Source organism: Convolutriloba macropyga, chromosome 2 (genome assembly GCF_964194025.1).
Source record: "Convolutriloba macropyga chromosome 2, txConMacr16.3, whole genome shotgun sequence".
Classification (NCBI taxonomy): domain Eukaryota; kingdom Metazoa; phylum Xenacoelomorpha; order Acoela; family Convolutidae; genus Convolutriloba; species Convolutriloba macropyga.
Genome location: NC_134469.1, coordinates 75,759,044 through 75,782,671, shown reverse-complemented (window position 1 = coordinate 75,782,671; position 23,628 = coordinate 75,759,044). Strand labels below are relative to the sequence as shown.

General features: G+C 34.8%; 1 protein-coding gene across 2 annotated transcripts; it reads left to right on the top strand.

Moving 5' to 3' along the window:
• On the top strand, nt 1–23,628 carry LOC142334704 (short transient receptor potential channel 4-like). Of its 2 annotated transcripts, XM_075382946.1 has the most exons (5): nt 1–344; nt 6,405–8,438; nt 17,498–17,635; nt 19,272–19,486; nt 22,353–23,628. In XM_075382946.1, the coding sequence occupies exons 2-5, from the start codon at nt 6,492–6,494 to the stop codon at nt 23,500–23,502; spliced, it is 3,450 nt and encodes a 1,149-aa protein (XP_075239061.1). In that variant the 5' UTR covers nt 1–344; nt 6,405–6,491; the 3' UTR covers nt 23,503–23,628. The 2 variants fall into 2 exon arrangements, with proteins under 2 accessions (XP_075239061.1, XP_075239062.1); XM_075382947.1 differs by lacking the exon at nt 1–344 and having other exon boundaries at nt 6,211–8,438.

The following is a 23,628-nucleotide window of genomic DNA, read 5'->3' as shown; positions in this document are numbered from 1 at the left end:
CCGGTAAAATGAAACAGGAAATTATGAACTGCGCCTTTTTTAAGCAAAACATAGTCTCTAACTCAGTAGTTTGAACAAACAAAATAAACACGCTGTTTATTTATATTTACGCTGTTTATTTATATTTACGGCGCTGACAACGTTGCAAAACCTTCCCGTTTCGACTGATTTTGTCAAAATTGTTTAGCAACCAACTCATTATCATTTTTTTAACATTCTTTTACATTTCAAATCAGTGTTAATGCATACAAGGAGAACGGCATATAAGTCAGCATATTAATGCAGTTTCTGTCAACAAAGAAATAATTGCGGGTGTTACGGTCTTTTCGAAACAGTTAAGCAAGGTGAGTCAAAATCAAAAAACATCAGAATTTTAGAAGCTAAATAAATTAAAATAAGGCCAAAACACCAATTTAGGTGTCAATGAGAGAAGACAGAGCGCTGACGTTGAGGCTACTTTTCGTTGAGGAAAAAAATGTATTCGAATTTATTGAATTTTCAAGAGATTATCTAGGTTGAAGTGCGCGACCCATGCGACCCATGCCCAGACCTACATGGTTCGCGCACGGGAGGGTAATGCTGTGTCTGGAGGCTCCTCTACGTTCTGGGTATGTCCGATCGACACAATCCAAAGTCTGCGTACTCTGGTCAGAGCCCAATCAAGAGTCTGAGTAGTCTGAGCACAGACAGAGTCTGGATTTTGTAGTGATATGGTGTAGATAGTCTGAACAGAACTCTTTTGAACGCCTGTATGGTCTGAGCAGAACCCTGTCAAGTCTCAACAAACTGATCAGAAACAAGATATTGAGCTCCAGAAAACAGCCAGTCCCCGAAAAATTAGTATTAATGAACAACTGAAAGGACAAATTTCGAGAAATGCTCGCATTTTTTTCGTATGGTTGAGTTGAAGTCTTTTGATTTTCATGGGAAAATGCTTTCTGATGAGCTCAGATGGCATAAAAAAAGCAAGGCCCATATTTCACAAAGCAATATTTTAGCAAGTGTTACTGGTGCTTCAGTAATAAGAAATGTTAGCCTGGTTACCCCCCGTGCGCAACCCAAAATTAGTTTGAAACAACAGTGCACAACTCAAGTGAGTCTGGCACCTCCAGTAATAAGCGATAAGTCTGGAACCCCGTGAGCAACCGAATTGGGTCTGATAAAAAGTGCGCGACTCAATTTGATTTGATCACAGTCGGGTCAGACTGATCAGTGCGCATTTGGGTCACGCACCTGTGCCCGAGTACAATAAGTTTTGACAAATTTGACAACACTAATATTGCATAAATACAAAACCGGTTATGATGTACCAGGTTTATTGAACTGGAACGAAGCTAATACTTCGTGGCGTACTGATGACGCTGTATTTGGTGAGCAAAAAGTTTTTACAAACCTACATTTTTAATTTTTTGCATTCTTATCATCGGTAGTTGCACAAAAAGACAAACTGTCAGAGAGTCTCAATTTCCCCCATTTTGAAGTTTCCCACCAAAACGTAAATCGCTTAAATCTTGAGTTCTTTAAGAGAACTCAGATTCCTTAACAACTTGAATTCATTTTTTAAAAAAAACACCAAACGGTCGGGGAACGCTAAGTTTTTTATCAATGGCAAAAACTATTTGCAAACGACGCATTTCAGAGCAAAAAATAGTGGGATATCATACTCTTGCACGCGAGTAATGAAAAAAAATTTGCAATTTTTACTTTTTCTGACCTCACAGATTAATTAAATATAACTTACTTTAAAGGGAACCGCGGTGATTCACACTTGCATATAAATTGAAAGATTGCATCAAAAAATTATTTTTAGAAAAAGACACTCCTCAAATCGAGACGGATGAAATCTTTAAATTTGTCAAACCAATCAACAGTGGAGGAGATGGAAAAATATGGAAGCAAATTACCTTCTGTTTTCTTGCATTTAAAAATTTATCGCCAAGCAAGTATATCTAAAATTGACTGTCAGGATTATAAATATTAAATTCCATAAGTACACACTTGTTCCATGTCCTAAAAATGACGCTAATAGCTGTTATCTTTCCTATAAATCCTACTAAAACCAGCCAGCTCAATACTGTTCTCGTCAGCCAAATCAGTTTATAAATGAAAGGAAAAAATTTCGGATTTGTCATCTTTCCAAAAAAAAACGTTCATAAATTATTTTTTGACGGATATAGCGATTCATTCGGAACAAAAAAAATTAATTTCGTTTACAAAATCTGATGCCATCATATTTCGACGATTTAAATGTTTCAGAGATATAAATAAGGTTAACTTGAAATGTCAAGTTTTTATCAACAATGCTCATTTTCTGACACTTATTTAGCGCCAAAGAGCAATCAATTTTCCAACCCCCTTTATATTTATATTTATATATATATATATATATATATATATATATATATAGAGCGTTCTTCATATTAATTCGTTTTCTTACCATGAAGTTAATCCTGAAGATTGAAATGCTTAAACTTGCTCTAAATTTTACATCAGATACAACCAACTTCAAAAAAGCAGAAACTAAAAATTTAAAAGAATGTTAACTTTTATCACAAGCTCTGATTTATTTTCTCTAAACACAAAACCATTTTTCAGAAACCAAGGTTACATTTGATAAAAAAAACATACCATCTATGTGATGGGTATCAGAGATGACGGTAGCTTGGCAGTTTTCAGTGGTTTTCTCGTTGACACTTCGATGAGTTATACCATGGACGATTTTACCGATTTCTGGAACATCCACTAATGTTTCAACGTTCGTCAAATGCCATTAAAATTCCGGAGAATTTTCTCAGTGGAGAGTTTTCTCAAAAAGAATATTGATAGATTGTACTCCTCCCACCCATGCATTAGCAAAAAGATCTTAACTCAATTGAAGTTTTATCAGGTCAGTTGGAGTTTTAAGAAAGAAAAAACCCAATGCAACTGACCATGTATACAAGTGTATAGCAAATGTTGTGGTATGAGTGTATATATAAGTAGCTTGGCCAAAAAAATTTTAAACTTCTATCGTTACAAAATAGCAATGGATGGCACAAAAAAGAAGAAGTGGATGGCAAGAATAGAAGATATCAATTGGATGCTCAGGTTGTTTTATCTGAAAGGACTCCTTGCCTGCTATAGCTTCAATTTCGCAATTTTAGACAAAATTTTGTGCGCTTAAGAACAGCGAGTGTTTGCACTTAATTTTTCTTTATGAACGTTTTTTTTCGGACACGGAGTTTAATTTAATAAATAGTTTATAAACAATAAATAAAAAATATTTAATAATTCAAAAAAACACAAAAACAACAACAACAACTGTCTTTTTTAATCAAAAAATTCATAAAAAGCAAACTGAAATTAAACTCAGCCACTTTTCAGCAGAAGTGTAATTGAAACCAATGATTCGTAGAAAAAAAACACCGACTACCTAATTTTCAATTATTGGTCGGCGTTTTTTATTATGATTTACCAATTTTGATTTTCCTGTATGATTAAAAGAACAGAAAAAGAACCTATTTTTGAAAAGCACCTTTGTTTGGTCTTCATCATTTTATACATTATTAGGGCGCAAATGGTGTGCCGTCACTGTATATTACTTCAAAACTATTTTAATTTTTTTTCAAATCGCTCCTTGTCAAAGTTGTTGCCTATAGTAACTCTTGAATATTTTTTCATGTTTACTCTGTATCATTGCTGTATCATTTAATTCAATAATTTAAGTTCAAAAATACAAAAAATTTGCATGAAACAAATAGTTTTATAGTAAGATTTCCTTATTCATAAAATAGACAAAGATACAAAATTAGAGCTGCTTCCAATATTTTCCTCCACAAAGGCAAATCTCTCGAGCTATATTGAACAATTTTTCTGTTCAACTTTTTGTTGCAGCCAAATTTAATTGAAACGATTGTTAAAAGAAACACAATCTCCCTTGGCAGTCGTAAAAATTTTGTAAAACGACTAAAAAGCGGGCTAACTTTGATTTGAAAAATTACAAAATTAGAGTTAAAAATTGTAAAGGGTAATTAATCACGCTGATACCACATTCTTTCCGTCCGCAAAAACACGTCTCTTAAGCTATATCGAACAACTTTTCTGTCCAATTGCTTGTTGCAGCCCATTTTAATCGAAACGATTGATAACAGAAACACAATCTCTCCTGGGCAGTCGGGACAATTTCGTAAAACTACTATAAAGCGGCCTAACGTTGTAAACTAAATTACAATATTAGAGTTTAAAATTGTAGATGGTTCTTTATCGCGCTGCTGTCATTATTTTCCTCTTTAAAACATGTCTCTCAAGCTATATCGAAGTTTTTTTTGTCCAACTGCTTGTTGCAGCCAGGTTTAATTGAAGCAATTGTTAAAGGATTTACAATCTCTCCTGGGCAGTCGGTAAATTTTGTAAAACTACTATAAAGCGGCCTAACTATGATAACAAAATTACAAAGTTAGAGTTTAAAATTGTAGAGGGTTCTTTATCGCGCTGCTGTCATTATTTTTCTCTTCAAAAACATGTCTCTCAAGCTATATCAAATTTTTTTTTGTCCAAATGCTTTTTGCAGCCATGTTTAATTGAAGCAATTGTTAACAGAAACACAATATCCCATGGGCAGTTGTGAAAATATTATAAAAGTACTATAAAGTGCCCTAACTTTGATTCAGATTCTTCTAGAGTGTTTTATTAATTCTAATTTGAGAAAGATTACGTTATATCTCTGTTTAGGAGCTGATTTTCAGATTACATCTCAAGGAGTAAAAGCTACTAATGATATTAACTCAATCCTTCAAAAGTGACCTCCAGTGTTTTTAACCGTTTTTCTTCAAAAAATTCAAACCCTATTTTTTTCATAATTTATTAAATAACCGTACCAATTTGAGGCCTAAAAATTCAAAGTTTCTGTTGTTGGATTGGTTTCTGGATGGAAAATGTGAAGTCTCGCCATTTCACGGAGGTTAACTTTGTTCAAACGAGTCTATGTTTTACAAAACAAAACCCACACGGTCCTTGGGTCAGTTGCTAATGTTCTCTCGTTTTGAGAAAAAACTTTTGATGGAAAACTTTTGTTTTCTGAACAAAATTGCTTACGAAAAGAACAAAAAAGAAAATGGAGCTCAATTGAGAAATTTTCGGTAATTAGTTATTTTATGCTGTTCAAAGAATAGCCGTCTTTCAATAACAACTCTTAAAATTTCCATAAAAAAAGCAATATTAACTAATTTTTCAAAAATTTCCAGTCATACTCTCTACTGTTTGTTTAATTCAACGATATATTTTTGAGCCAATAAATACTGTTATAATCAGCTGGTCAAACATAGTATCAATGAAACAAGTCTCACAAGTAGTTTTTTACATACCGCAATTTTTGTAATGAACCTCAGCTCATGATGAGAGACGCTGAATCAATTGTTGAAGCAAAAGTTGCTTTAAAAACTTGTTTCTTCATTTAAGGAGGAAAAAAGGAAATTTATTCCACTTCGTTTTTTTTGCCATAGGCAACGGTTACTTGATATCAGTATTATACATTGTTTTTTTTTCGCCCATATTTCCTGCTAAGCGAAAAAAAAATTGAAATCTTTTAATGAAGTCTGACATATTTAACAGCAGAAATTGGATACAATAATGTGAAGCTTCAGGCTTTATCAGAAACAGAATACTAATGCCGCCAAGTAGTGACGTTACCGGGATGATTTTTGGGACGCCTCTTGTTGTGCCCAACTTCATCTTCATATTTTTCTCATTTGAAATTATTGTGCTGCATGGTACTTAGATATGATGAACTATAATTTGAGGTATTAAATTAAATTTTATGTTCACATACGCATCCCAAGAAATTTCCCCAACCACCACAGATTTTTTCCATTTCCTCATCGAGAAAATTTTCTTTCACGGATATAATGAACTCACAAATTGCGGTTCAGTCGTGATAATGGAAGCATTAGTTCTTAAAAAATTTAGTATATCGTTGAGCTTTTAGACTCAATTAGCTTAAACTGTTTTGCATTTCAGCTGAAACCAACTTAACTAAGTGCACGTTTTTAAGTTGCATTTAGCTCTCCGTTTAAATTAGCCGCTCACTTGAAACATAATTCAGTTTTTAATACTTGATCGTTTTAGTAACTGCATTTTCATTTGTCAACATTAGGCGTTCAAAGCAGTTCTCAGTTGAAGCTTTTGAAGCTCAAATTGAAGCTTTTGAAGCTCAAATTGCAAGTTATTTCCATTTTAAAACCGTTCATTTCCTGTGATTAGAAGGAAACGTTTGCGCAAGCTTATTTTTACCATTTCCTTCTCGACGTTGGTAGAAAAAACATAGAGAAAACGTTAACAAAATAGACGCCTGTGGCTTTGACGGCGTTTGTTTCATCAGGAACAATTGATTTGAAACGCGGCGAATAAGGCACTTTTTGTCTTTATAGTGACGTCATCGATTTGGTTCCGTGGCTACTTGATGCTTTCTTGGATTCCAGACTTGCGGGCAAGAGAGGGTTCTATGAGAGACAAAGATGCCGTTCCTCTACAGCACCCACAATGAGGACAAAGATCGAATCCATTTGAAGATCATCAGAGGTGATACGGACACGACTGCAACTGAGAAAATGTACCTGTTGGCTGTGGAAAAGGGTGACTATTCCAGTGTGCATAACTATCTTGAGGAGAGCTCAATTTATTTCAACTTGAACATAAATTGTGTGGACGCGTTGGGTCGGACAGCTTTGCATATTGCAATTGAAAATGAGAATATTGAGATCATCGAATTGCTCCTCGCTTTCAACATCGAAATCGGTGATGCGTTGCTGTTTGCCATTGAAGAGGAGGTCGTCCAGGCTGTCGAAATTCTTCTCAGCTACAAACAACCCAAAGCGGGGAAGGGCAAAAAAGATCAGTTCAATTTGGCCCTAATGCAAGGTCACAAACAGAGGGAAAGCAATTTTACACCAGACATCACCCCAGTAATTCTGGGAGCGCATAAGAACAACTATGAGATCTTGAAGTTGCTGATTGGTCGTGGAGCTACGATTGTCAAGCCGCATCCAGTGAAATGTGGTTGTTATGAGTGTGTACATAGCGCAACATTTGACAGTTTGAGGCACTCTCAAACACGAATGAACGCGTACCGAGCACTGGCCAGTCCGAGTTTGATGATTCTGGCAAGCGACGATCCAATTTTGACGGCTTTTGAATTGTCCTGGGAGCTGTACCACTTGAGTTTCTCAGAAGTTGAATTCAAGGAAGACTATATAAAGCTAGCTGATCAGTGCACAAAATTTGCAGTGGACCTTCTTGACCAGACGAGAGGTTCGCAGGAGTTGAAGACGATTCTGAATCGGACAACAGATCCTCAAGAGATCTTGGACATGACAGACGAATCAAAAGAATCGGAGAAAGACAGTACAACTGGTGACATGAATCTGTCTAGGTTCAAACTGGCTATTGAGTATCGCCAGAAAGAGTTCATTTCTCATCCCAATTGCCAGCAGTTGATGAGTCACATCTGGTACCAGGGGATTCCGGGATGGCGACAAGGATCTATTTTCTACAAGGCAGGATTCACGTTCTTAATTTCTGTATCTTTCCCCTTTACTGCAGTTTTCTACATGCTTTTCCCTTTCACGGAACCTGCTAAGGTACTGCGGAACCCGTTTGTGAAGTTCATCAATCACAGCGCGTCATACATTACCTTTCTGGTTCTGTTGATCCTGGCTTCTCAAGAAGGGCTCTCTAACATTGACAACATGGGCTCACGAGACAGAGCTCCAAATATCATAGAATGGATAATTGTGGGTTACGTGTTTTCGTTTGTCTGGGCAGAGACTAAAGAAATATACGAGAATGGCTTCATATCATATTCACGTGATCTCTGGAACATTATGGATTTTCTACAAAACGCTTTGTATCTTGCGACTATTACGCTAAGAGTGGTCGTCTACTTGGGACCGGACTTGCACATTGAGAGGGAGGAAATGAACTCAAATGACCCGATGTTGGTGGCAGAGGCGCTATTCTCAGTGGCCAACATCTCGAGTACGATGAGGTTGCTAATCCTGTTCATCGCCAATTCCCAGCTGGGACCTTTGCAGATCTCGGTGGGGCGAATGGTCATTGACATCATCAAGTTCCTCTTCATCTTCGCGTTAGTGATCATGTCATTTGCAAGTGGTCTGAACCAACTGCTGTACCTGGAGTACGAGAATAGTGATCGGATAATCCAGGGTGACTGTCGAGGGGTGGTGTGTGCTGATCAAAATAGCCAGTTCTCCACAATAGTCCAGTCGATCATAACTCTATTCTGGACTGTGATGGGAATCGTGGACTTGAGTGCTGTGTCTGTGAATGAGTCGCATTCGTTCACAAAACACATAGCTATGGCCATGTACATGGTCTACCACATCATAGCTATTGTCATTCTTCTCAACATGTTGATTGCAATGATGAATTTGTCCTATGAGCAGGTAAAGTTCACTGCATTTAATCAATTTTGCTTGCCATTACAACACTTGCATAAATTATCGATCAAATAACTCGATAGTGCATGCATGACCGATGAATGCTGCGCCAGGGGCACGTGCAATGATCGGATATATTCTGTTCCCCCCCCCCCCAGCGTAGTAGCCTTATATACTTACGCCCCCAGGCGCACGTGCTATTTTTTATATAGTAACTATATTTATATAGTAGCTATATAACGACATATAATTTATAACGGGGGGGGGGGGGGTAAAAACACAGGGGGGGGGGGGGGCGTAAAAACACCGTGGGGGGGGGGGGTGAAACAGAATAGATCCCAATGATCAAATCTGGCAACTTTGTGCCAACAAAAACTCTTTCGGACATGTTCGGAATTGGTTTACTTTTTCATAATAGCAAAAGAAAATTTGTGATACAAATTTCACAGAAGCTCTAAATTGTTGCCAAGAAACAACAGTACGCAAAGAGTAGCCAAAAAGAGGTCTTTTTGTCTACTCTAGTAGCTCTTTTTGGCATATCGTGCCAAAAAGAGCTACTAGGCCTTTTTCAAGCACCACCAATACTGGCGTCAAAGAAGCACGCTGATTGGCTTGGTTCTCTATCGACTGTTCGGCACCCCCATCAAATTTAGTCAAAATTAACTGAAAGTGGAATATCCGCATAAAGAAAACCTTAATTTAAAAACCCTAATCAACTAAATAATACCCTAATCATAATAATAACCTAATCCGATTGTGTGGGTTGAAGAGGACGAAATATTAAAGACACAATTAAGTGGGTACATGGGAAGAAACAAAAGGCAAAGACTCAATTGCGTGGATACAACGGTGATTAGTGGGTACAAACCTAATCGTAATGAAACTTTCTGAAAATCAACTTAACTTAGAACTGATTTTGACCATGAGTTCTCCTGCCAAGTCTTGTGAACTGGAAAATTTTGCTAATCTGAAGCAGTGGCGAAACTTTGCTTTAAGATTAAACTATCTTTGTACACCACTTTTTTCTCGCCACTATAGCTATATGAAGAGTGGCGAGAAATGAGTGGTGTAAAATGATGGTTTAACATTAAAGCGAAGTTTCGCCCCTGTTTCAGACTAGTAGAATTTTCATTGGTCATTAGTAGTCACTTCTGATGAATCTACCTGTGCTGACAACACCTGTATAAAAGTGTTCTCACACTTTTGCCCGGATGTTGGACAAAACTACAGTTTATTTTATCAATTAATTATTTATATTATCTACTCGATTATCAATTATTTGACTGTTATTCAATCAAAGTTTTTTTTATCGTTTCTCATTAGCCTTTCATTCCTCACGGTACACAATAATTCAAGTAGAATTAATTAAATTTGATGGCAAAAACAAAATGAAAGCATTACGTAAAATTAACTTCACATTCGCTTTTGAAAGCAAATTGAAACCGACATGAAAACAGGAAATTTTTAATTTCAGGAGCAATTATATCTATAAAAGTTGCGAGAAATTTATTTTACATTAACCCAGCAGCATCTCACCAACTCACAGGCAGTGGAAAAAGTTGTTGAGACTTTATTTGACGCATGCGAATCGAATCTCCCAATGCAGAATGAAGAATTTCCAATTTTGAGCCTAAAGCCTTTCATTTTCAACACAAACTTTAATTAACTAGCTGGTAAAAAATTGTGCAACTACTTTTTTGTTGGCTACAAATAGTTTCAATAGGAATAAAAAAACTGTAAAACTAAAACTCATGATTTTTTCTCAGTAAATCAAACTGAGTTAGCTTTAAAACTACTTGGTGGTCAAAGACCAGGAGTTTTAAAATTCTTTCTTATGTTCTCATTTTTAAAAAAAGAATTGGGTGTCATGAATTAATTTTTTGAAAAGTTTAGTTATTTAGTTAACAATAGATTTAAACTCAGATAAAAACATGCAACAAACTTCGGTTGGCTTTACAATTTTCAATTTAATATCTATTTATATTACAAATCCATATTTATACAAAACATTTAAAACAAGCGAAGTTGGAGGTGCAATATCAAGAGTACATCAGAAAACCAAGTGGCTAAAACTTTCAGTAAAATTTCAATTAACACCAAAAAGCTCATGTTAAAGATAGAGAAGGTTTGTTGGAGATAAGAAAGAAAGGCTGTATCAAACGATCTAAATTTGTCTTTTTTTTAATTATTATTCGGATAGCTATTCGGAATAGCAAAAAATGGTGTGCTGAAAATTCTAAATATAAGCTAAATTGAAAAAAGAGGAAATAAGTGGTGTATAAACTTATAGTTTTAACTAAAAGCAAACTTTAGCAACTGTTTCAGAAAAGTATTGTGTCTTCGCTTGTGATTAAATTCGCGTGCTGATCAGAACGATACAAAAATGTTGCCATATATTTTTTCTCTGATGTTGGAATAAAGTTGCTCTACTTTATTTTTTCTCCTATTTATTCAAATTATCTACTCATCTATCAATTATTTAGTATTTATTCAATCAAATGGTTTGTTATCGTTCTTCTTTAACCTTTCATTGCTCACGGTACACAATAATACAACTAGAAATAGTTAAATTTGATGACAAAAACAAAATGAAAGCAACGGACATTCAAAGGAAAAACAATAACTAATTTCAACTTCGCATTGACTTTGAAAGCGAATTAAAACCGACATGAAATCAGGAAATTACTGATTTCAGCCGAATATGATAAGAATTGGGAGAAATTTAATATTAAATAAAACCAACATTATCTCATCAATTCACGGGCAGTAGAGAAAGTTGTCACCGCGAGCATATTTGTCCATGCGGAGTGAAGAACATGCTTTTTTGGGCTTAAAGCCTTTCAATTTCACCAAAAACAATTATCAATTAATCGTAAAAGTTGTGCAAAAGCATTCATTTGATTAGCTACGAAAAGTTTGAATAAGAATAGAAAACTGTAAGATTGAAGCTGCTTAATTTGTTCTCAGTAAATCATACTGAATTAGCCTCAAACCTATTTGCTGGCCTAAATTCCCGCAGATTTTCAGATAACTTTTTATATTCTCATTTTTTAAATGAGTTTTGTGAAATAATTTAGTTACAAAGTTTAGTTAACGAAAGATTTGAACTGAGAAAAAAACATGAAACAAAGTTTTGTTGGCTCTACAGCTTTCATTTTAATATTTATTTACTATGACAAATCAATGTTTATTGTAAAATTTTTAAGCCAAATGAATATGAAGGTGCGATATCTAGAGTATGTCAAAAAACTACGTGGCTAAAAGTTCAAGTAAATATTCAATTAGCACCGAAAAGCATATGTAAGAGATAGAGAAGGTTTGTTAGAGCTAGAAATTATGTCAGAGAGAGAGAGAGAGAGAGAGAGAGAGAGAGAGAGAGAGAGACTGTAAAAAACTATCTAAATTTCTCTTCTTGTAATTTTGTTTGGATGGCTATTTGGTATAGGAAAAAACTTGTGTGCTGAAAATTCTAAAAATAGGCAAATTTGAATGGATTTTTTTGTGACATTTAGTTTATACGGACACAAAACCAGATCTCGAAATCCAAACGAGCTCTAAATCACTTTTTCCTAACAATGTGAAGATTGTAACCTTAAAGAATTGAAACTGGATCTCACTTACCATTAAAGTGGATGGCAAACCTCAAAGATATTGCAAACAACGGCATTTTTTTCCTAATATAACTCCAGTAAGCAAATAAAGTTTTGGCGCATAATTGTATGGAGCTCTGCCTATAAAAGATTCAGGGTTAAAATCATTAGATCAGATACAACAATGCTTTTAAAGTGGATCAGTGTCAATTTCAACAATTTTTTTTCTGAATTTTATTTCAAGATTTCGGGAGAACACGTGACAAATGCCTGAAAACTTAGATAATGTTCAAGTAAAAGCACCTGAAAAAACGCTTGGAGCTAGTCAAACAACTTACGCTTTTTAAGTTTAGGTAAAAATCAGGAAAAACCATAAAAATAAGAACTTGCCTGAACTGAACAGACCTTTTTCAGATGTTTTTCAGGCATATCCGAGTTTAAATTCAAACAGTGACACTTGGACGTTTCAAGTAAAATGTAGATCAAATTTAGGTAGCTTCCGTTGTATTTCATTTGAGAAAAAATTGCTTGAACGATTCCGGTAATTTCAGTTGTTTTCTTAGATAAGATGGAAATGTGTCACTTAACGTTGATGACTACGATTTTTTTTATTTTCACTGTTTGTTTAAGCCACGGATATACGCTGTTCCTCAAAAAACGATTTTTTTTTTGTTTTTTCTTTATTTTCGCTGTTTGTTTAAGCCACGGATATACGCCGTTCCTCAAAACAATGTCCTCAAATTTTAATTTAATTGAAAGAAATTTTAGCAGATCTTTTGAATTTTATGTTAAAGAGAGGTATCAGATTTAGATCCCAAAACATACAATAATGTTTAAAATTAGATTTAGTGTATTTAAAGTCAAAATAAACCGATTCAATCTAACCATGAAAATTTTATTTAGTTCACTTTTGAACTCTCTTCATTGTGAGAAGATGATGAGTTAAACTTCAGAAGTTGCTGACAATCTTGTCTCTGTGGCTCTAGCGCCATATAGTACCTTTGAACGCAAGTACAAAACAAAGACTAACTGAACAAACACTAAAAAAATGAATTTTTGTAACTGATTATTGAGCCGCCTTTAATTGTGTTTAACTCATGAAATTTTTCAATCTGTCACTGATTGAAATCTTTAATTATTTTTCTTTGTCATAGGCACAATCCTGCGACTTAAAATGCATCACTCCAAACTTTCTGAGGGTGTCACGGATGGTTTTCGATTGAATTGAAGTAGAGAAAGAACAAATTATGAGTTGTAAATACACAAAACTTTTACTTTTGGTTTTTTTAAACGATAAGAGAAATACAGACGTTAGAACAATATCTTGGTTATTAAACCAACACGGTTTTTAAAACTAGTAAACTGCACAAACGTTGTTAATGGATTTCAACAGAAGTGATAGAATTTGTTCCCATATTCTAAACATAAATTCTTTCAATTCTGATGAAAGCCATTAAAAACGCTTGTGCAGTTCACTAGTTTTAAAAACCCTGTTGGCTTAGGAACCAATAGCTTGTTCTAACGTCTAAAATTCTCTTTAGTGTTTAAAGCAACCAACATATATTTTTTTGCGTACTAAGTAAGCAATTGTTTCTATAATTGTTTAATGCCCAGCAAGATTGGAATTAAGTTCTCGACTTGTTTGCGCGTATCTGCCATTCAAAAATAGGTGCCGTTGCTGTGCAAAGTTACTTTAAAAACTAAAAAATCTTCCCAAAATAAAATTTCGAAAATTGGGAAAGATATCTTGCTGTGCATAATACAATTATAGAAACAGTTGCTTACTTAGTCTTCGAAAACAATATTGGTTGCTTTAAACGATAAGAGAATTTTAGATGTTAGAACAACCTCTTGGTTACCAAACCAACACTGTTTTTAAAACTAGAAAACTGCACAAACGTTGTTAATGGATTTCAACAGAAGTTATAGAATTTGTTCCCTTATTCTTCACATAAATTCTCTCAATTCTGATGAAAGCCATTAACAACGCTTGTGCAGCTCAATAGTTTTAAAAATCTTGTTGGCTTAAGAACCAATAGATTGTTCTAACGTCTAAAATTCTCTTTAGTGTTTAAAGCAACCAATATAGTTTTTTTTGCGTACTAAGTAAGCAATTGTTTCTATAATTGTTTAATAACCAGCAAGATTGGAGTTAACTTCTCGACTTGTTTGTGGGCATCTGCCATTCAAAATTCAAAAATGGGTGCATTTGCTGCGCAAAATTGCTTTAAAATCTAAAAAATCTTTCCAAAATAAAATTTCGGAAATTGGGATAGATATCTTGCTGTGCATAATGCGATTACAGAAACAGTAGCTCATTTAGTCTTCAAAAAACTAAATTGGTGGCTTTAAATGATCAGAGAATTTTAGACGTTAGAACAATCTCTTGGTTATTAAACCAACACCGTTTTTAAAACTAGTAAACTGCACAAACGTTGTTAATGGATTTTAACAGAATTGATAGAATTTGTTCCCATATTCTTCACACAAGTTCTTTCAATTCGGATGAAGTCCATTAACAACGCTGGTGCAGTTCACTAGATTTATAAACCATTTTGGCTTAAGAACCAATAGCGTGTTCTAGCGTCTAAAATTCTCTTTAGTGTTTAAAGCAACCAATATAGTTTTTTTGCGTATTCAGTAAGCAACTGTTTTTATAATTGTTTAATGCCCAGCAAGATTGGAGTTCATTTCTCGACTTATTGGCGCGCATCAGCTATTCCAAATGGGTGACGTTGCGGTGCAAAGTCGCCTTAAAAACTAAAAAATCTTTCAAAAATAAAATTTCGAAAATTGGGAAAGATATCTTGCTGTGCATAATACAATTATAGAAACAGTTGCTTACTTAGTCTTCGAAAAACTATAATGATTGTTTATTCTTTATTTTCGCTGTTTGTTTAAGCCACGGATATACGCCGTTCCTCAAAACAATGTCCTCAAATTTTAATTTAATTTAAAGAAATCTTAGCAGATCTTTTGAATTTTATGTTAAAGAGAGGTATCAGATTTAGATCCCAAAACATACAATAATGTTTAAAATTAGATTTAGTGTATTTAAAGTCAAAATAAACCGATTCAATCTAACCATGAAAATTTTATTTAGTTCACTTTTGAACTCTCTTCATTGTGAGAAGATGATGAGTTAAACTTCAGAAGTTGCTGACAATCTTGTCTCTGTGGCTCTAGCGCCATATAGTACCTTTGAACGCAAAAACAAAACAAAGACTAACTGAACAAACGCTAAAAAAATGAATTTTTGTAACTGATTATTGAGCCGCCTTTAATTGTGTTTAACTCATGAAATTTTTCAATCTGTCACTGATTGAAATCTTTAATTATTTTTCTTTGTCATAGGCACAATCCTGCGACTTAAAATGCATCACTCCAAACTTTCTGAGGGTGTCACAGATGGTTTTCGATTGAATTGAAGTAGAGAAAGAACAAATTATGAGATGTAAATACACAAAACTTTTACTTTTGGTTTTTTTAAACGATAAGAGAATTACAGACGTTAGAACAATCTCTTTGTTAATAAACCAACACGGTTTTTAAAACTAGTAAACTGCACAAACGTTGTTAATGGATTTCAACAGAAGTGATAGAATTTGTTCCCATAATCTTCAAACAAATTCTATCAATTCTGATGAAATCCATTAACAACGCTTGTGCAGTTCACTTGTTTTAAAAACTTTTTTGGCTTAAGAACGAATAGCTTGTTCTAACGTCTGAAATTCTCTTTAGTGTTTAAAGCAACCAATATAGTTTTTTTGGGTACTAAGTAAGCAACTGTTTTTATAATTGTTTAATGCCCAGCAAGATTGGAGTTAATTTCTCGACTTGTTTGCGGGCACTTTTCATTCAAAAATGGGTGCATTTGCTGTGCAAAGTTGCTTTAAAAACTAAAAAATTTTTCCAGAATAAAATTTCAAAAATTGGGAAAGATATCTTGCTGTGCATAATACAATTATAGAAACAGTTGCTTATTTAGTCGTCAAAAAACTAAATTGGTTGCTTTAAATGATCAGAGAATTTTAGACGTTAGAACAATCTCTTGGTTATTAAACCAACTCCGTTTTTAAAACTAGTAAACTGCACAAACGTTGTTAATGGATTTCAACAGAATTTATCGAATTTGTTCCCATATTCTTCACACAAATTCTTTCAATTCGGATGAACTCCATTAACAACGCTGGTGCAGTTCACTAGTTTTATAAAGCATTTTGGCTTAACAACCAATAGCGTGTTCTAGCGTCTAAAATTCTTTTTAGTGTTTAAAGTAACCAATATAGTTTTTTTTGCGTATTCAGTAAGCAACTGTTTTTATAATTGTTTAATGCCCAGCAAGATTGGAGTTCATTTCTCGATTTATTGGCGCGCATCTTTTATTCAAAATGGGTGCCGTTGTGGTGCAAAGTTGCCTTAGAATTTAAAAAATCTTTCCAAAATAAAATTTCGAAAATTGGGAAAGATATCTTGCTGTGCATAATACAATTATAGAAACAGTTGCTTACTTAGTCTTCAAAAAACTCTTATGGTTGCTTTAAACGAGAAGAGAACTTTAGACGTTTGAACAATCTCTTGGTTAATAAACCAACACGGTTTTTAAAACTAGTAAACTGCACACACGTTGTTAATGGATTTCAACAGAAGTGATAGAATTTGTTCCCATAATCTTCACACAAATTCTTTCAATTCTGATGAAATCCATTAAAAACGCTTGTGCAGTTCACTAGTTTTAAAAACCTTTTTGGCTTAAGAACCAATAGCTTGTTCTGACGTCTGAAATTCTCTTTAGTGTTTAAAGCAACCAATATAGTTTTTTTTTGCGTACTAAGTAAGCAACTGTTTTTATAATTGTTTAATGCCCAGCAAGATTGGATTTAAATTCTCGACTTATTTGCGCTCATCTGTAATTCAGGAGCAATAATATAGCAGATGATTTTTTATACATCTTTCTAGACTGTGGAGGTTCAGATATTCAGTTATATCAAGGATATGGCCCGGATTCTGATAGTGTATTGTCTTTGTCTATTTTCTTGCTGAATTTTATCCGGCGATCAGCGAGAAAAATGAGAAATATCAGAGAAAATGGAAACTGTCCAGAAAAAATGAGATTGAATTGATCCAGATAAAGTTTTTCAATATCACCGAAGAGTTTTAAATTTCAGTTCAACTTCGGTTTACCAAAAAATGAAAACATCTAAACAAATCAAATTAATTAAGGTCTTTTCTGAAGTTTTTCCAATTTTTTTTTTATTTTTGGAGTTTATAGGTAATCTTTTTTTTGTATTCTATGATTGATTTTATCTGCTGGAATTTCCTAAAATTGTTTGTACTACTTTTTTTCCAGGATCATTGTTTGAGACGTGGATGCGCTGGATTATAAAATTTATTCCTACTTTAGCCGTGGAAGTCTTCTTAGTGTCAGGAACAAAATTAAAAACAACTTAATTGTACATCTGTGTTGTGATGTAGATAGTGCAGCACGCGGATGTTGAGTGGAAGTTTGCTCGGTCTCAGATGTGGATGAGTTACTTTGAAGATGGGAAGACAGTTCCTGCTCCATTCAGTGTCATTCCCAGTCCAAAGTCATTCTGGAAAGTCATTCTACAGGTTATAATCTACACAACCTTCAACCTTTTTCGTTATTCTGTACATCAAAGCGGGCCAAAATTTAATTGACTTCAAAGTGCGCCAAAATTAAATCTAATTTAATTAACTTGGTTTACATAACGGTGGGTAGAAATGCAAAAGATCAACAGCGCGTGTCAGATATGTTATCAAAGTTTTTTCAATCCGTGTTGAGAATTCAACCCGTGGTCGAAAAAGACATAAAAAATCACCGGTTTTCGTCGCTTCTACGTCGCCAAAACCGATCAAAGCCCTTACTTTTATTTCTTCGGTTTCGTCGGTTTTCGTCGATTTCAAACATAAGCATCGGTTATTGTCGATTTTGAAACGCAAGAAGCGTCGGTTTCCGTCGGTTTAAAACTTTGTTCTTTTTAAAACATTTTTACAACAACTGGATTTTGTTGCTGCTTTTCAAGAAGAATTAAAGATTCTGCGTCTTAGTTTCATTTTCTTTATGTCATTCAGGTATTATTTGACACATAGAAATGTAGTTCAATTTCTTCTTCGTTGATATTCAAAAAGCCGTTACAAGCCTGGCTAAATGGCACTGCAATTAAATTCCTTAAGGACTTCGAGAAGTTCGGGCGCATAATTGTAAGGAGCTCTGCCTACAAAAGATTCAGGGTTAAAATCATTAGATCAGATACAAAACTGCTTTTAAAGTGGATCAAGATCAATTGCAACAATTTTTCTTCTGAATTTTATCTCAACATTTTGGGAAAACGCCTGATAAATGCCTGTAAACTTAGATAATGTTCAGGTACAAGCACCTGAAAAAATGCTTGAAGCTATTCGAACAACTTATGTTTTCAACTTATGTTATCAACTTAAGTTTAGGTAAAAAGTCAGGAAAGAAACATGAAAAGTAGAAATTGCCTGAACCGTTCAGGCATTTTTTTCAGGTGTTTTTCAGGTATATCCGAGTTAAAATTCAAATAGTGACGCTTGGAAGTTTCACGTAAAATGCAGATAAAGTTCAGGTAGCTTCCGTGTATTTCAGGGGAGAAAAATTGCTGGAACGATTCCGGTAAATTTAGATGTTTTCTTAGATAATTTGGAAATGTGTCACTTATTGTTGCTGACTACGATTTTTTATTTTTTTATGAATTTGTGCTGTTTGTTTGAGCCACCGATATACGCCGTTCGTCAAATAACTGTCCTTAAAATGTATTTTAAATAAGAGAACTTTGTGCAGATCTTTTGAAATTTATGTTAAAAAGAGGTAGAAAATTTAGATTCCAAAACATACAATATTGTTTAAAAATTGATTCAGTGTGTTGAAGTCAAAATGAACCGATTCAAACTAACCAGCCACCACTTAAATGATAAGGCAGTTCATCATTAAAAAATGACAAAAACGAGACAAAATGAAATTTAAAAGCTAGGATGAAAGAAGCGGAAAAAATTTTGTGGCAATTCATTTTTGATTTCTTGCCTCTTCGCCGCAATAATATTACTTGATTAACCTTCACAAGATATGAACTTTTATATCTACATTTTTTCTGCATATTATTTTCTGTATATGTTTTTGAACTTCCTCTATATATTTTCAAACACGTCAGAGCTTATAAAAGAAAATGATGGTACGAGGTACAAATTTGTGAGTTTCTTCTTTGAGGTACGTACCCTGTGCGTGAAAGATCTCCAAGAATTGGAACAGAGGCAGAAAAAGACGAAGTTGGCCTCTCGGATGAAAGAGTTGGAGCGGAAGTACCAGGACGTGCTAACCAACCTGACCCAAAGGTACATTGCCAATGTGAAGAAGAGTTCAGACGTAGAGCCAGTAACTGAAGACGACTTAAATGAAATCAAACAGGACATTTCTGCCTTCAGGTACGAACCGTTTACCTTCAGTTCTCTTCTTTTCTATTAAATGAGTTAGAAATATTGATCTCATCTTTTAAAACATTTTTTAAAATTTATTGTCACAATTATTTTGATGCTGTTGGTCTTTTGCAATACAATATTTTCCTGCTCTTCTCTTTAATAAGAAAACTATGAAATATATTTTTTAAGCTCTTAAACGGTGAAAATTTAAAGTTGACTACTAAAAACCACTAATTTTAAAAATTTCTACAAATATATTTCCCAATAAAGTGGAGTGAGTCTGAATTAAATACAAGAAGAAATATAATAATAATAATAAATGAATGGTGGCACATTGTAAGAAAAAAAAGACTTCTAAGCAGATGTTTGAGTTTGGTGACCAAATGGGAGCCAAATGGTGAAAATGCGATTCGTACAACATTTCAACTCTAAAAATCAACAATCTCAAAAACAATCAATGCGTTTGGTGCGGTCGACGCTCTAAGTTGCGAAAGTTTTGCATTGAAGAATATCTTTTTCACGGTTATTCAGCGCAGATCTTGTATATTTTCTCTCCAAAATCTCTACCCTGGATGCTTATTTTGAACTTTAGACAAATAATTTAATTACGCACTAGTCATTCAGTTTTTAGTGGGGTGATTTGGCCAAAAAATAAAATAAAATATTACAAAACATTTTCTAAAGCTATTATAGTCTTTCCCATGAAAGTATCAAGACATCAACACTTTTTTCTCAGTAATTTGATTTTGATCTGCATACTAATCTCACAAAGTTTTTTTTCAGAATCAGAATCAAAACAAGAAATAGAACTGTCCATCAATTTGATAGAATTTATTTCTTTCTAAAATTCTAAAAATGGAAAGCGAGGGTCAAATGAAAATTAGTTAAAAAATTAATGCAGATTTTTTTTGGAAGTTTTGTTTTTCGAAGATCTGTTGCTTTTGTAGTTTAAAGACACTAGCAACTTTCACACAATAGCATCTTTCATTCTAATTACAATATCTAGAGAAGAATATCTTATAAGCATCAGCGATCTAGTTCTTACAAAAGTGCAAATAAAAATGAAAACTTATATGCATTACACTCTGCTTAAGTTCGAGCGGTCAGAAAACTCAGAAAATTTTCTGTACTCGTTCATGAAATTAGTTAAATTTAGTTAATTTACAATCGTAAAAATCCCACTGTGGGAGAAAAAGTGCACTAGAAGTTATTGTTTCAGAACTGTATTTATTTTTTCTATCGATGTAGAGTCAATATTATCGATAAAAAATGTCGGAACTTCTGCAATAAAGAAGGAAGCAGGAACACAATTTCTAGAGATTTTAAAATAAAAATTTGTATGATTATCATTCTTGAATTTTTATAAGACGCTCCCTGTACTCTCGAATTATTGTATTCGTTAAGCTTAAATTTTACAATTGTTAGACACATCGCATCTTAATTGAATATTTTTGTCTGTAATTTTTGGAAAACATATAAAAAGCAAAAGAATATTATTATAAATAAACAAAAATGCTTCATGTAGTATAAACATCAATAGACAGCTGAATCGTGTTTTATTTACGGGATTGAATACTTTCAGCAAATTGTTCTATCATTTCTGATTTGGGAGAATAGATTTAAAATGGAAGTCACTCTGTTATCGCAAATATCTATTAAGACAAACAAAATAATAATAATGATTAATAATTAATTTTGGTTCCTGCGTAATCGCAGCGGAACAGCATTAGGCCTACAGTAGCCTGTTCTCAGCTGCCCTTTTTCTTATTATTCCCCACATCTCAGACTATTCTTTCTATGAGCAGCATTGCTCTTTTTTGGTGACTATGGCCACTTTTTTTGCGTCTGAAACTTTCACGTGGTACCATCATTGCAGCCAACATTGGTCAGGCTATGGTCAACCTCAAAACGTGGGTAATCAAAAAGTGGGTAATCAAGTAAGGGACAACATTCATAGAGTAATAAGACATTAACGATGGATGCAGAAATATAAGAACTCAATAAAAGTTCAAGTTGTCTCATTTTTTGCATACTTCTCCGCGTGTCTGTATATCCATTGCGATTTGATTACGAAAGCTGCTCTCCTAGTTGGCATTATTATCGCGGCCTTTTCATTTTCGTTGGCTGGTGTTTTTTGCCTTGGTCGTTCTAATGTCACTTCTCGCTTTTTTTTCGCATATGAAAAATTGTAGTATTCCTGTGGTTTTCTTTTCTCCCAGTTGGAGACTATGTTTCATGCAACTGCAGAACAACCTTGTTTCCTCAAGAAGCCTGTGTTGAGCTTATCGCCAAACAGACTCCTCATAGGCCGTCCCTGACCAAAACAACTTCTGATCATGCCACCCTAATTTAGAGGGAACCTCCCCAAAATTTGTACAAATCGTAGTCCGGAATACTGTATGCTACCTACAATCAGACCAAAAAAAACCTGTAACATCAGAAAGACAATCAAATTTCGTATAATTTATGTGCCATAGTAAATATTATATAGTTAGAAAAAGTGGAATGGCCGGGTATAAATTTTCTGATAATACCAGTGCTCACACTTTCATTGATTCTTGTAGAAATGAAAAGAAACAGAACCAAAGAACATAACCAGAACCAAAGAACATAACCAGAACCAAAGAACATAACCAGAACCAACGAACATAACAAGAACATAACCGGATCATAACCAAAGAAACTGTTATATTACTGCAGAATTTCCCGTGCGTTTGAAGATTAAAAAAACTCTTTGGTTTGAGACCTGAATTTCAAACACCTCCTGTCAGGTATTCGCAGCGTTGTCAATGGTAATTTCTCAATAAGAATTTCAAAAGATGCCTTGTGACTTTATTGTCTAGGAAAGAACGGCGAAATGGGTATCTTTTAGGTATGAAGTGGTGGAACTGTTGCGAAGCCAGGCTGGTGAAGACAGACAGTCTCCAATCAGCTCACAGAGAAGAACTCTGAAGAACTCGCGTCGTATTGTCGATGGTGGAACACGCAAGATTGAGAGCCACTTGGCTCAGAAACTGGAGAAAGATCGCTCTCACGGGAAGAATTTGGGTCCTCATGGAAAGTTACCCCACCACAGTCATAAACAACATTCGCCCGACCCGGCAAAGATGGGCAATCAGCTGACTGTAGGCGGGAATGCTGCCAGCTCTGCAATGAATGCAAATTCTGCTATGAACCTTTTCATCCAGACCCCGGAACCCAAAAAACCAACTCCGTCAACATCGTCTCCTAGTGTTTCAATGTTGCCGACTATACTGACGACGAAGCCAACCACTGCCAGCGGAGGTTCGGTTGTTTTGACACAGGATCCAAAAGACCCTGAAGTGTTCACTGCCAAGGCCATATGGGGGAGTGAGAAAATAGTGGCTGAAAAGCCAGACACAAAACCTGACACTCCAGATAAGGATAAACCCGCCGAAGGTGGGGACAATAAAGATGACGCTCCAGTCATTGTCTCAACCCACATTCCAGTTGCGGACAACACCAAGGGAGAGAAGAATCCAGAGAGCAAGAAGCAAGCACCAACGCCAACTGATGTCAAAAAGGAACCCGCTACTCCACAGCCAGCAGCTCCGGATCAAGCTAAGAAAATGGAATCCAAAAACGAGGCACCCAAAGTGACACCCAAAGACTCGGCATCCCAAAAGAATGAAACAAAAGACAAACAGAAACCGCCGATGCCAACATCAAAACCAGACATAAAGAAAGAATCTTTCAAGAGCACTGACAGTTCAGAATCTGAAAAAGCGACGTCAACTCCCTCCGAGACCGGAAGTCTGACAAGCAATGATATTGCACCATTGATTCCAGACTCAAAACCAACAACCCCGACACGTGAATTTTCGGGTTACTACAGACGGGCATCTATCAATGTGCCAGATGAACCAGTCATTATCAACCCAAACTACACGGAGGATAAGGGTTTCAAATTTGTGGTCCGGGGCAAAAAGAAGTTCCACCCAATAAAACTGAGCGGGTCTACCGAAACTCTTTCGGCCGATCGACCGGGCGACGTTATATAACGACTCGTTACTTTCAAAATTTCTGATGTTAAATTATTCCAAACCTATGTCTAACCGTTGTTACGTACGAATTGGCACATCTAAGACTATCGGGTTTGATGTCCCGCTTTTTCACCCCTGTTGTTT

Bases quoted from the DNA above. Each gene is read 5' to 3' on its own strand.
- LOC142334704 (XM_075382946.1), top strand. From the start codon at position 6,492: ATGCCGTTCCTCTACAGCACCCACAATGAGGACAAAGATCGAATCCAT. The intron at 17,636-19,271 runs GTTATAATCTAC...TTCTTCTTTGAG, and splicing joins TCTGGAAAGTCATTCTACAG to GTACGTACCCTGTGCGTGAA. The intron at 19,487-22,352 runs GTACGAACCGTT...GGTATCTTTTAG, and splicing joins CAGGACATTTCTGCCTTCAG to GTATGAAGTGGTGGAACTGT.